We start from the raw sequence: 14,412 nt of genomic DNA, 5'->3' as shown, positions 1-14,412 counted from the left end.
CGACCGTAGATGGTTAAATCCCTATTCACCTTTGGGATGTTCCAAATAAGTGTTTGATGAGCATTCCTCAACGTTCTCAGTCTCTTTTGCCACTTGTCCCACTTTTGTTGAAAACAAATTCCAAATGAGCTAATATTTGCAAAAAAATAACAAAGTTTTCCAGTTGGAACGTTAAATATCTTGTCTTTGCAGCTCTAGAGCCGCGGGTTGCCAACCCCCGACCTACACTTACGTAACTCTGAGTGCTGCTGGACAAGCTTGAACTTTTGGCCGCTTTGATCGTTGCTTTGTCACTTTTTCATTCCCCCCCTCCCTCGGAAGCCGGTTCGACTCACCTGCAGGCTTCGTTTTCTTGCCCCCGGGGTGACGCTAATGTGATGCCGCCGCTTGCGTAGAGAGTGCTGTGCTGCAAATGAGTACACTCAGCTGTAGCTACGGACATGAAAAGGAAAATGTTTGTATTTTTTTTTGGTGCAGTTTGATGCCTGGACCGGACCGGGCCGGGCCGGGAGTTGACGTCACGGGGCAAGGATGGTGAAGCAACAGACATGCAGAAAGAATGTGTTATGTTGGTGTCTTCATTTACAGGCTGATAGTGTATCAGCCAGGGGGGTCAGCACAACTACTATCTCTCCCCGTTCTCTCTAACCTCGCTCACCCTTTTGCTTGTCTAGACAGACATTTTTCTTGTTGTCAGATAGCGCCGAGAACACAGGCGGCTGTTAAAGATCTTTGCTGCCCCCTACTGCTCACCTAAAAAGGAGCAGGTGTGTGTGTGTGTGTGTGTGTGTATGTGTGTGTGTGTGTGTGTGTGTGTAAACCCCCAAATACACCAAGGTTGAAATGGTCTCACACTGTGAGACGGACGGGTGGGTAAACGGTGTGTATGTGAGCATTTTCCGGATATGCTGGTGTTGGGCGATAACAATCCCCCCTGAGACAGAGACGCTAAAGGAAGATTGTGAGAGCAGGAAGTCGGAAAGATAAAAGGTGTGACATTTAATTGAACCCCTTCCTAAGGGCCGAGGTCGTCTCAATTAGTCCCAGTCCTTCTCATAGCACCGAGCTCTTGGCTTTTGAGGATTGTTTTTTGGGGGGGGGAAATAACCAGTTGTAAACGCAAGGCTCACATATGCTCTGCAATCAGTGTTGGTCATCCATACATCCATCCTTTTTTTCTACCGGTTGTCCCTTACGGTAGTGGTCCCCAACCACAGGTGCGTGACGCATTTGCTGCCGGGCCGCACGGAAACATTAAATAATTTACAAACCCTGTTTCCATATGAGTTGGGAAATTGTGTTAGATGTAAATATAAATGGAATACAATGATTTGCAAATACTTTTCAACCCATATTCAGTTGAATATGCTACAAAGACAAGATATTTGTTGTTCAAACTCATAAACTTTTTTTTTTCTCCCAATATTAATTAACTTAGAATTTCATGGCTGCAACACGTGCCAAAGTAGTTGGGAAAGGGTATGTTCACCACTGTGTTACATCACCTTTTCTTTTAACAACACTCAATAAACGTTTGGGAACTGAGGAAACTAATTGTGGAAGCTTTGAAAGTGGAAATCTTTCCCATTCTTGTTTTATGTAAAGCTTCAGTCGTTCAACAGTCTTCGCTGTCGTATTTAACGTTTCATAATGCGCCACACATTTTCAAAGGGAGACAGGTCTGGACTGCAGGCGGGCCAGGAAAGTACCTGCACTCTTGTTTTACGAAGCCACGCTGTTGTAACACGTGCTGAATGTGGCTTGGCATTGTCTTGCTGAAATAAGCAGGGGCGTCCATGAAAAAGACGGCGCTTAGAAGGCAGCATATGTTGTTCCAAAACCTGTATGTACCTTTCAGCATTAATGGTGCCTTCACAGATGTGTAAGTTACCCATGCCTTGGGCAGTAATGCACCCCCATACCATCACAGATGCAGGCTTTTGAACTTTGCGTCGAAAACAGTCTGGATGGTTCGCTTCCCCTTTGGTCCGGATGACACGATGTTGAATATTTCCAAAAACAATTTGAAATGTGGACTCGTCAGACCACAGAACACTTTTCCACTTTGCATCAGTCCATCTTAGATGATCTCGGGCCCAGAGAAGCCGGCGGCATTTCTGGATGTTGTTGATAAATGGCTTTTGCCATTTAGTGGAGTAATAGAGCTTTAACTTGCACTTAGAGATGTAGCGACAAACTGTATTTAGTGACAGTGGTTTTCTGAACCTTTTGATGATATTAGGGACCATAGATGTTGAAATCCCTAAATTTCATGGAATTTCACTTTGAGAAATGTGTTTCTTAAACTGTTTGACTATTTGCTCACTCAGTTGTGGACAAAGGGGTGTACCTTGCCCCATCCCTTCTTGTGAAAGACTGAGCATTTTTGGGGAATCTGTTTTTATACCCAATCATGGCACCCACCTGTTCCCAATAGCCTGCACACCTGTGGCATGTTCCAACTCATATTATTACCGGATTCGTCCCAGTCGGTAAAATCCTGGAGGGACTGACTGCACCCCCAGTGACTCTGACATTGAGCACGAAAGCTTTCGTCATTCTCAAGCGACTTATATCAATATGTAGAAAGAGCACATGCTACACTAATAAACACCAATATTATGTCATGATATACATTTTTTTATTGATTGTTATTGTGGCCAAACAGCTCAATTTTTGTGTCATCTGACCACATAACTTTCCTCCAGAAGGTCTTATCTTTGTCCGTGCGATGTCCGATTAAACAACAATTGAGCTTTTTGGCCACAATACCCAGCAATAGGTGAAAAAGTGAGGCCTTTAATCCCAGGAACACCACACCTACCGTCAAGCATGGTGGTGGTAGTATTATGCTCTGGGTCTGTTTTGCTGCCAATGGAACTGGTGCTTTACAGGGAGTAAACGGGACAATGGAAAAAAGGAGGATTAGATCCAAATTCTTCAGGACAACCTAAAATCATAAGCCTAGAGGTTAGGTCTAGGGCGCACTTGGGTGATCCAACAGGACAATGACCCCAAACACACGCCAAAAGTGGTAGAGGAATGGCTAAATCAGGCTAAAATTAAGGTTTTAGAATGGGCTTCCTAAAGTCCTGACTTAAACGTGTGGCCAATGCTGAAGAAACAAGTCCAAGTCAGAAAACCAATACATTTAGCTGAACTGCAGCAATTTTGTCAAGAGGAGTGGTCAAAAAATCAACCGGAAGTGTGAAGACTGTGTGGCATAACATAGATGTGGATGTGTCGGGCAAAAACACAGCGTTGTCACAGTGTCTGTTGATGTCGAACCCCGAGATGCAGAGATGGAGGCAGGCATTGGATATGAAGACATTATTTAATATAAATAATAGAACAAGAACAAACAAAAAGCACACACATGGGCGGAATAACAAACTAAGGGAGCTAGCACTGGAAGCTAGAAAACAAAAAGGAACTTTAGCATGGAAGCTAGAGGATAGCGAACAGAAAAACTGGAAATAACTAATGGCTAACAAGAACAGCTCACCGCTACGACGACCAGGACAAAATGTAGCACGACAGGTAATAGCTGAAAAGGATCACAGACACGATAAGAGCAACATATGGCAACGACAAGTCCGAATGACAATACAATGATCCAGCCCTGATTGGAGGAACAAAGCAGGTAAAGTAGGAGCTGGCTGATTGACTTTAGGTGTGACCAGATGCCAATCAGCCGCAGCCGAGTGAAAACAGGACACAGGGAGACAAACAGGAAGCTGAACCAAAATAAGAGCACTAGACAGGAACTAAGGACAGGAAATACTAAACACACAGAGGAGCCGGACAAATGCAGAGGAAAAAACTGAAACATAGACAAACTGTCAGGGGAAAGCCTGACAAGCGTAAGGTAAGATATAAAGATTTATTAAACTCAAAACAGGCTAGAAAAAGCAAACAAATGGCGCTAGCATGAAAGCTAGGAATATGAACAGACAAAACTAAATGGCACGAAGGCACAAAAAGGTAAAACAACACAATTAGCATGAGAGCTAGGAAAAATTAATAAGCGTAGCATGAAAGCTGGCGAGTAATAATAATCAATAGCAGTAGTCACTAGTTGCGTATAAGCAAATTAGCATCCCAGGCAGAAAAACGAAAATGGGCGAGCTTCAATATGGGAAGTGATTACAAGAAACAAGTGTGCGAGAACCGAGAGTAGCAGGTGGAAATAATATGTAGCCATGGTGACGAAGAAAACAGTCAATCAATCAATCAATCAATCAATGTTTATTTATATAGCCCCAAATCACAAAGGTCTCAAAGGACTGCACAAATCATTACGACTACAACATCCTCGGAAGAACCCACAAAAGAGCAAGGAAAACTCACACCCAGTGGGCAGGGAGAATTCACATCCAGTGGGACGCCAGTGACAATGCTGACTATGAGAAACCTTGGAGAGGACCTCAGATGTGGGCAACCCCCCCCCCTCTAGGGGACCGAAAGCAATGGATGCCGAGCGGGTCTAACATGATACTGTGAAAGTTCAATCCATAGTGGCTCCAACACAGCCGCGAGAGTTCAGTTCAAGCGGATCCAAGACAGCAGCGAGAGTCCCGTCCACAGGAAACCATCTCAAGCGGATCAGCAGCGTAGAGATGTCCCCAACCGATACAGGCGAGCGGTCCATCCTGGGTCCCGACGAGCGGTCCATCCTGGGTCTCGACTCTGGAGAGCCAGTACTTCATCCATGGTCATCGGACCGGACCCCCTCCACAAGGGAGGGGGGGACATAGGAGAAATAAAAGAAGCGGCAGATCAACTGGTCTAAAAAGGAGGTCTATTTGAAGGCTAGAGTATACAGATGAGTTTTAAGGTGAGACTTAAATGCTTCTACTGAGGTAGCATCTCGAACTGTTACCGGGAGGGCATTCCAGAGTACTGGAGCCCGAACGGAAAACGCTCTATAGCCCGCAGACTTTTTTTGGGCTCTAGGAATCACTAATAAGCCGGAGTCTTTTGAACGCAGATTTCTTGCCGGGAAATACGATACAATACAAACGGCAAGATAGGCTGGAGCTAGACCGTGTAGTATTTTATACGTAAGTAGTAAAACCTTAAAGTCACATCTTAAGTGCACAGGAAGCCAGTGCAGGTGAGCCAGTATAGGCGTAATATGATCAAACTTTCTTGTTCTTGTCAAAAGTCTAGCAGCCGCATTTTGTACCAACTGTAATCTTTTAATGCTAGACATGGGGAGACCCGAAAATAATACGTTACAGTAATCGAGACGAGACGTAACAAACGCATGGATAATGATCTCGGCGTCTTTAGTGGACAAAAAACATAGGAAAGTGGACAGGAAACAAGGAAGTCCAAACAACAGGATGTGGAAAAAAGGAACAAAGCAACAATATGTGAAGATCCGACCATCGGACTTTAGTGATGCGGTTGCGGGTGATATAATTGCCTATCCGCGCATCTCTATTATCGAGACCACAAAGAAGTGTTCATAGGTCCCCTTTAAGAGGGCACTACTGGTACAATAGACTATGCAATGCAATACTTGACTGTAAAAATCCAGCACAAGGCAGTTTCATGCTACTTAAGATGGAGGTTAATGACATTCTGACCACAGCCACCTTCCGCCCAGTTGTGATCTACAGTTCAATGGCGGCTGTCACTCTCTCTGATGGCTCAGACGGCGGACTGCTTGATTATGCGCAGTCAGGCAATGCCTGGCATTGGTTATCATTCCCTACAATAAGAATTTCGCATGGGCACAGGAGCATAAAGCAGAATATTTTTTAACCTGCTTGTCATAATATGCAATACTTTATTTGTGTCACTTGCTTGGAAGAAGCACCGCTGCAATCGCGCACAAAAGCTCCATGTCCGCCGTGACTCAACTGAAGACGAAAAAACGCTAAACCAGACCCTTTAACCAAGGGGTGTCCAAACTTTTTGACTTGGGGGGCCGCATTGGGCTGATATAATTTGGTCGAAAGCCGACTGCAGGTAAACTAAAATATGTATATATATATATATATATACATATATATATATATATACATATATATATATATATATATATATATATATATACATATATATTCATATATATATATATATATATATATATTGATTGATTGATTGATTGATTGATTGATTTATTGAAACTTTTATCAGTAGATTGCACAGTACAGTATATATATATATATATATATATATATATATGTATATATATATATGTGTGTGTGTGTATATACATGTATATATATATGCATACATGTGTATATATGTGTACATGTATATATATATGTATACATGTATATATGTGTACATATATATGCATATATGTACATATATATATATGTATATATGTATACATGTATGTATATATGTATATAAATGTATGTGTATGTATGTATATATGTATATGGATTTATATATGTATATATACAGATGTATTTATATATATAAACATATATATATATGTATGTATATATATATATATATATACATATATAATTAATATATAAATATTTAAATATAATAATTATTATAATTGGATATTGACCATGTGTGAAAGTTTGACTCCTACCTTGTTTATTTCCGTGACAACATCCGTAAAATTTTGTAATCAATTGAGAAATATCAAGCAGCTAAAACACACCAAAAATGGATAAGTGTGGAGTTTTTTGCGTTTTTCCCATCATGCTTTGTAATGGATGTAATTTTGAATTTTATATGGTGCATGGGGTTTTTTTTTTTTTCATAATTTCCACAAAGTTCAATGAGCAGGTTGTGTTATCTGCGACCATGTATGTTGACATTTTGTGTTGGCTGGATTTTGTTTGGTTTTCTTGCCCCATGACTAGGGATGGTTGTTTGCATTAGTTTATATAAATTAATGCTGCGCTTACTGTTGTCCATTGCCTATCAAAGGTCATTGACCAGAATCTTTCTCTATGAGGTGGCATCAAGGTAACATTAATCCTTTTTTTTTTGGTTGTATTTTTATTTATTTTTTCAGACCCAGGGGGATTCGTATCTCAAAAAAGGAAACCATGTAACGATAAAAGAAATACAAGCAGAAATATAATACATACAAAACTTGCATATTAAAAATCAGTAGATAAATAAAAAACACTCCACAATATATGTATGTATGTATATATATATGTATGTATGAATGTATGTATGTATGTATGTACACACATACATATATATATGTATGTATGTATATATTTGTATATATATATATATATATATATATATATATGCGATGAGGTGGCGACTTGTCGAGGGTGTACACCGTGGATTGTAGCTGAGATAGGCACCAGCGACCCCGCAACCCCAAAGGGAATAAGCGGTAGAAATGGATGGATGGATGTATATATATATATATATATATATATATATATATATATATATATATAAATAAACAATTGTTATTTATTTTTTTATTTGGGACTTCCCGCGGGCCGGATTTTGGACGTTAGTGTGCCGGATCCGTGACCCCTGCCCTAATCTAATAACATTGTAAACAAGACACAATGCAATTTTATCAAAACATTTTAAAAAAAAAACTGCAAAATTTCATCTCGCCAACTTTCAAATGAATCACATCACATAAGCAACACAGGTTCAGGCCCGATTTAGGCCTTAGGTGTACCGACCACTTTTATTTGAGTACTAAACTGACCGTTTGTGTGTGTTTTCCGTGTGCTTCGCAGCTGTCACTCAGGTTTCAGCGGCCCCCAGTGCGACACCAAAGAGTACAACGTGCTCTACGTGGTCCCGGGCTCCGGAAAACTGCACTATGTCCTCATCGCCTCTATCATTGGAGCACTCCAGGTGGTCATCATCTGTGTAGTGGTGCTCTGCATCACAAGGTGAGTCATGCCCTGACAGACACGCACTCGTACAAGATGCTCCGAGCCTTACTAATGAGACTCGGGGCGGCCTTCACAATGGAGTGTGTGTGTGTGTGTGTGTGTGTGTGTGTGTGTGTGTGTGTGTGTGTGTGTGTGTGTGTGTGTGTGTGTGTGTGTGTGTGTGTGTGTGTGTGTGTGTGTGTGTGTGTGTGTGTGTGTGTGTGTGTGTGTGTGTGTGTGTGTGTGTGTGTGTGTGTGTGGTATGAGTCACAGAGGGGACTTTGCCACTTTGGAGAGCCTAGAGGAAACACCTGGAGGGTCACCTTGCCTGTGTCATTTTTTTATTTTTTTTTTTCTCTGTGTATACTCGCATGAAAACACAGGTGCACATCAATGTATGTCCTCAAACAGTCGGCCCTCAAGCCCACTGGTGGCCTGACCTTACGCTGAACCAAGCAATTTATGACATTTTAATGAAAAGCCTTTTAAAGGGTTCAGGATGCGCGACAAAGGAGGCAGCAGTCTTATAGGAGCAGGAGACCGGGTTAAGTAAATAAAGCATTAAAGGCAGAAAATATCACACTGCGAATAGGGCGAGATTGTAATGAAAGTCCCCTGTTGCCTAGTGACTTTGTTTTAAGGCACAAAATAGAATATTTTTCAAGTTCCCAAGTTATTAAAAATTCTATTTTTATGCATTATCAAAAATCTTCTTCACAAGACTTAAGTCGTACTTTTGAGTAGCTCTTATTCATCAATTCTCTCATTTTTTTTTATTCATCCAATTGCTTTGCATAAAGCTCCTGATGTCACATTGATTGATTGATTGAAACTTTTATTAGTAGATTGCACAGCACAGTACATATTCCGTACAATTGGTAACACCCGAACAAGTTTTTCAACTTGTTTATGTAAAGGCCATAGTGGCCACATGCGTGGACAACACCTTTTAGCGCTTATGGCCACTTATGTGGACACTTATACTACCTGGTGGTGTCAGAAGAGTATAAAATACAATGGAATTTTTTGGGGGGAAAAGTGTAAAAAATAAAAATTAGCATGTCACTACAGATGAAGTACACGTTTGTGTACTTATGGACTAAGAACATCATATAATAAGATTATTTTTAGTTTTTCTTCTAATTAGGGTCCAATAAACCCAAATAGCAAAGAGAAATATAAAAAAAAAGCATGTAAACAAACAGCTTGGGCCTTAAGTGGTTAAGTCGGGGTCTCTATTTTTTATATTCATGCAGTTGCTTTGCATAAAGCTCCTGATGTCACATTGATTGATTGATTGATTGATTTATTGATTGATTGATTGATTGATTGATTGATTGATAATTGTATTAGTAGATTGCACAGTACAGTACATATTCTGTACAATTGACCATTTAATGGTAAAACCCGAACAAGTTTTTCAACTTGTTTATGTAAAGGCCATAGTGGCCACATGCGTGGACAACACCTTTTAGCGCTTATTTCCAAAATTGTGTACACTACTGAATTGGGGTCTTATGGCCACTTATGTGGACACTTATACTGCCATCTGGTGGTGTCAGAAGAGTATAAAATACAATGGAATTTTTTGGGGAAAAAAGTGTAAAAAATAAAAATTTGCATGAAGTACACGTTTGTGTACTTATGGACTAAGTACATCATACAAAAAGATGATTTTTAGTTTTTCTTCTAGTTAGGGTCCAATAAACCCAAATAGCAAAGAGAAATTTAAAAAAAGCATGTAAACAAACAGCTTGGGCCTTAAGAGGTTAAGTCGGGGTCTCTATTTTTTATATTCACGCAATTGCTTTACATAAAGCTCCTGATGTCACATTAATTGATTGATTGATTGAAACTTTTATTAGTAGATTGCACAGTACAGTACATATTCCGTACAATTGACCACTAAATGGTAACACCCGAACACGTTTTTCAACTTGTTTATGTAAAGGCCATAGTGGTCACATGCGTGGACAACACCTTTTAGCGCTTATTTCCAAAATTGTGTACACTACTGAATTGGGGTCTTATGGCCACTTATGTGGACACTTATACTGCCATCTGGTGGTGTCAGAAGAGTATAAAATACAATGGAATTTTTGGGGAAAAAAGAGTGTAAAAAATAAAAATTTGCATGAAGTACACGTTTGTGTACTTATGGACTAAGTACATCATAAAAAAGGTTAATTTTTAGTTTTTCTTCTAGTTAGGGTCCAATAAACCCAAATAGCAAAGAGAAATTTAAAAAAAGCATGTAAACAAACAGCTTGGGCCTTAAGAGGTTAAGTCGGGGTCTCTAGTTTTTATATTCATGCAATTGCTTTACATAAAGCTCCTGATGTCACATTGATTGATTGATTGATTGAAACTTTTATTAGTAGATTGCACAGTACAGTACATATTCCGTACAATTGACCACTAAATGGTAACACCCGAATACGTTTTTCAACTTGTTTATCTGAAGGCCTTAGTGGCCACATGCGTGGACAGCCCCTTTTAGCTCTTATTTCCAAAATTGTGTACATTACTGAATTGGGGTCTTATGGCCACTTATGTGGACACATATACTGCCATCTGGTGGTGTCAGAAGAGTATATTCAAGCATGTTCATTCTTTCACGAGATTACACTTTTATTGGTAGCCACCTTCGTGCGTAACGTTCTTCCCCCTTGTATCTCCCACGCAGAAAATGCCCGCGGACCAACCGGATCAACCGACAGAAGCAAAACAATGTCCACTTCAGTTCAGAAAACACCATGCGCGCCTCAACTCGACTTATCTGAGCCCCGGACACATCGGACAGAATCGACCTTTCCACTTGACGGAAGGCAGTCTCGTTTCATGTTCCCCCCCATTCCCCCCACCCACCCCCCACCTTTTGTAGAGCAACCCAAGAAATGTAGGATCCGCTTCCCCTTGCCTTCTCTGCCAGTAGGAACTTCCACGAACGCCCGTGGAGGACGGGAGACACGGGGGGGGGGGGCAAAAACGGAGTTGGCACACCAGTGAGACTCGCACATGGGAACGTTGTCATCGGGCGACTGTTGGCGGCGTCACTTTAAACCTTGTCACTAGCGTCCTTAAGGTTTTTTTGGGGGGTTTGTTCAACCCCCTCCCCGGACACCACCATAAGAACTTGGGGTGTGGAGAATACTGAATGTGGGTTTGTATGTGTGAGCGTGTACTAGATGTGTGAGTTTTGGTAGATGCGAGTTAGCTGGTGTCTGTCATTTGTAGATCAGGGGCAAAGCGAACTGGGGTAGCGCAAAAGCAGGGTAAGGAACTTTGAGTTAGGCTTTTTCGGGGTTTTTTCTCATGGGGGTGCTGTGGCGTGGGGAGGCTCAGAGGGGGGGGGACCCGGGTTACACGTGTTGCCTTGCACCTTGTGTTATAGGAGACCTTTGACCGAGGACACAATGCCACGACGGAGCTCTCCCTTTGGTTGTGACAAAGACTTCAGCTACTGTATCTTGGGTTCGATTTCCATTTAGTTATTACTACGTTGTCTTGATGGGGTCATTTTTCTGTAAATGTAAATAAATAATTTATATCACGAAATGTAACACTGTGGGTCCATTGTCCTTCTTCATTGTGTTATTGCCGTGTGCAGAAACTGGTAAGATAAGAAGGACTTCACCACACCCTGGAGGCAGAGGGGCGCCTCTTGTTTTTGGGAGAGAAAGATAAACTATCATAGTAAATGTCCTATCCTTCAGACATTAGACAATAGAATGGAAAAATTCCGATACATTATTATTGAGGCCCGGTCGTGGAACTGTGGACCAGCTCTATACTCTCGGCAGGGTCCTTGAGCTTGCATGGGAGTTTGCCCAACCAGTCGCTTTATGGACTTGGGGAAAGCATTCGACCGTGCCCCCCGGGAAATCCTGTGGGGAATGCTCAGAGAGTATGGGGTATCGGACTGTCTGATTGTGGCGGTCCGTCCCTGTATGATCAGTGTCAGAGCTTGGTCCGCATTGCCGGCAGTGAGTCGGACCCGTTTCCAGTGAGGGTTGGACTCCGCCAAGGCTGCCCTTTGTCACCGATTCTGTTCATAACTTTTATGGACAGAATTTCTAGGCGCAGTCAAGGCGTAGAGGGGATCCGCAGGATTAGGTCTCTGCTTTTTGCTGATGATGTGGTCCTGATGGCTTGATCTGGCCAGGATCTTCAGCTCTCACTGGATCGGTTCGCAGCCGAGTGTGAAGCGACTGGGATGGGAAGCAGCGTCTCCAAGTCCGAGTCAATGGTTCTCGCCCGGAAAAGGGTGGAGTGCCATCTCTGGGTTGGGGAGGAGATCTTGGCCCAAGTGGAGGAGTTCAAGTACCTTGGATCGTGAGATCTGGCCAGTGAGAGCTGAAGATCCTGGCCAGATCAAGCCATCAGGACCACATAATTTGCAAAAAGCAGAGACCTAATCCTGCAGCCACCAAACCGGATCCCCTCTACGCCTTGACTGCGCCTAGAAATTCTGTCCATAAAAGTTATGAACAGAATCGGTGACAAAGGGCAGCCTTGGCGGAGTCCAACCCTCACTGGAAACGGGTCCGACTCACTGCCGGCAATGCGGACCAAGCTCTGACACTGATCATACAGGGACGGACCGCCACAATCAGACAGGGGCTCAGGTGCGGCATCTTCAGTAATGCGGGCGCTGTATTGAGCCGTTGTGGTGAAGAAGGAGCTGAGCCAGAAGGCAAAGCTCTCAATTTACAAGTCGATCTACGTTCTCATCCTCACCTAAGGTCATGAGCTTTGGGGTATGACCGAAAGGATAAGATCACGGCTAAAAGCAGCCAAAATTAGTTTCCTCCGCCGGGTGGCGGGCTCCCTTAGAGATAGGGTAATATTTTTTCTATTTTCATTTCTGAAAGAAAAGTTGGACAACTATTTAAGGAGACTTTTTTAAAACCACAAAGGGACTTTTGCTGAACAAAGATGTTACCATTATGGTCCGTGTACCTACCGTTCATTCTATGTCCAATTCTGAAACGCAAATCAAAAAATAAAATTATGGCTGTTTGTCGATTTTTATTAAACATGGCAGATTTCAAAACAAACAAAAAAGAGTGCGCCTTTTGTAAGAAAATAGACCCGCTCTTCGGCAGTGCGCCTTATACTCCGGTGCACCCTACGGTCCAGAAAATACAGTACTGTAGTGTTTTAGGAATGTGCTGCAAAAATGTTTGTTTCCAGAGTTCTGAACTGAACTCAAAGGCCGGTATGTTGTCATTCCTGAGCCGGATTTGACCCAGTTTGATAGGCCTGCAATAAGTTCTTACTCTATAATCATGTTTCAAACCTAAAGTTCCGTACCGAAGCATCTGACTATATAAATACACCCAGGCTAGGCTTGTTGTGGCCTCTCAATAAGATTTTGTTTGTGGCCTCATTTCGGTCGTTGATATTCCTAGCGTGACAGGCAGGCCTGTTCAACTTTTCATTCGCCCGCCGAACATCGCCCAAATGGGGTTGAAGAAACCATTAAAACTCGGGTTGATCATTCATGCAGTACTCCTGCCACCCCGCAAGGGGGCAACAGTGAGGCATATGTGTCACAGTCAAGCAGCTGTGGGGTGAGTAGAAGAAGACTCCTCATTCAACCCTGGAAAAACTAAATAAAGTACAAAAATCTGACTTTTCACTACGGCTTGACAACAAAGTATGAATGTTCTACCCCGAGCAAAGTACTCGAGTCATTGTTTGGTGTCGACCCTTTTAAGCGACGGACACATTGATCCAGACTAGCAACTAGTCGAACAAAGGTAGGAATCCGCATGTGTAAGCTTCATCGCGAAACTTGATCAAATCTTTTGTGGTGTCGTAGATAATCTTTTAATAACCGACTTACAGTATGTTTGTATACATTTATGTTTTCTTCCTTTGACAGATAATTACACTTATAAGAGATAAGCCACTAGAGGGCGCACTCGTTGTTAGGTTGGCTCTTGTCTACGTCACTTGGCATTAGAAGAAGAGCGTACCAAGTCGTATGTGTATGCTACAAGAAGTTGAGTAAACTACGAACAATTCCTGTGCAGAGATATAACAACTATGTAAGTAGATATTGTGCATAAAGATATTAAGTTTGTTTGGTTTTCAAACTGCTGACGTGGTGATGTCTTTTGTATTCATGATTGTGTTGTTCTGCGATGAGGTGGCGACTTGTCCAGTGTGTACCCCGCCTACCGCCCGAATGCAGCTGAGTTAGGCCCCAGCGACCCCAAAAGGGACAAGCAATAGAAAATGGATGGATGGATGGATTGTGTCGTTATTGATTATTATTTGTTTATTTAATTATTATTGTTAGTTATTATTACAGCGCAAACCTCATTTAATACATGCAGCGCTAAATTTGACCAGGAGAGGGAGACAAAGCTACACCTTAGGTCAGGCCTGAGCAATTATTTTGACTCTGGGCGGCCAGATTTAAAGAAAAAAAATGTGTCTGAGGGCCGGTATATCTATTTTTAGAAACACTAATACAAAACCTCAGAATAATGTCTGATTGAATTGAATGCTAAATACGTTATGACAGACCACCTTAAAAACAGAATGGAATTTAGCATTT

General features: G+C 41.9%; 1 protein-coding gene across 2 annotated transcripts in view; it reads left to right on the top strand.

Moving 5' to 3' along the window:
* tmeff2a (transmembrane protein with EGF-like and two follistatin-like domains 2a) overlaps nt 1-11,404 on the top strand; it is a 392,560-nt gene extending 381,156 nt beyond the window's left edge. For both annotated transcript variants that reach the window (XM_061918441.1, XM_061918442.1), the window contains exons 9-10: nt 7,701-7,859; nt 10,528-11,404. In XM_061918441.1, the coding sequence (XP_061774425.1) occupies nt 7,701-7,859; nt 10,528-10,624 (256 nt within the window). In that variant the 3' untranslated portion in view covers nt 10,625-11,404. The remainder of the gene's footprint in view (nt 1-7,700; nt 7,860-10,527) is intronic.
* Nucleotides 11,405-14,412: the final 3,008 nt, after the last annotated feature.

The sequence above is a fragment of the Nerophis ophidion genome, linkage group LG13 (genome assembly GCF_033978795.1).
Source record: "Nerophis ophidion isolate RoL-2023_Sa linkage group LG13, RoL_Noph_v1.0, whole genome shotgun sequence".
NCBI lineage: Eukaryota > Metazoa > Chordata > Actinopteri > Syngnathiformes > Syngnathidae > Nerophis > Nerophis ophidion.
The sequence above is the reverse complement of the archived record's forward strand: the minus strand, read 5'-3'. Positions and strand labels throughout refer to the sequence as shown.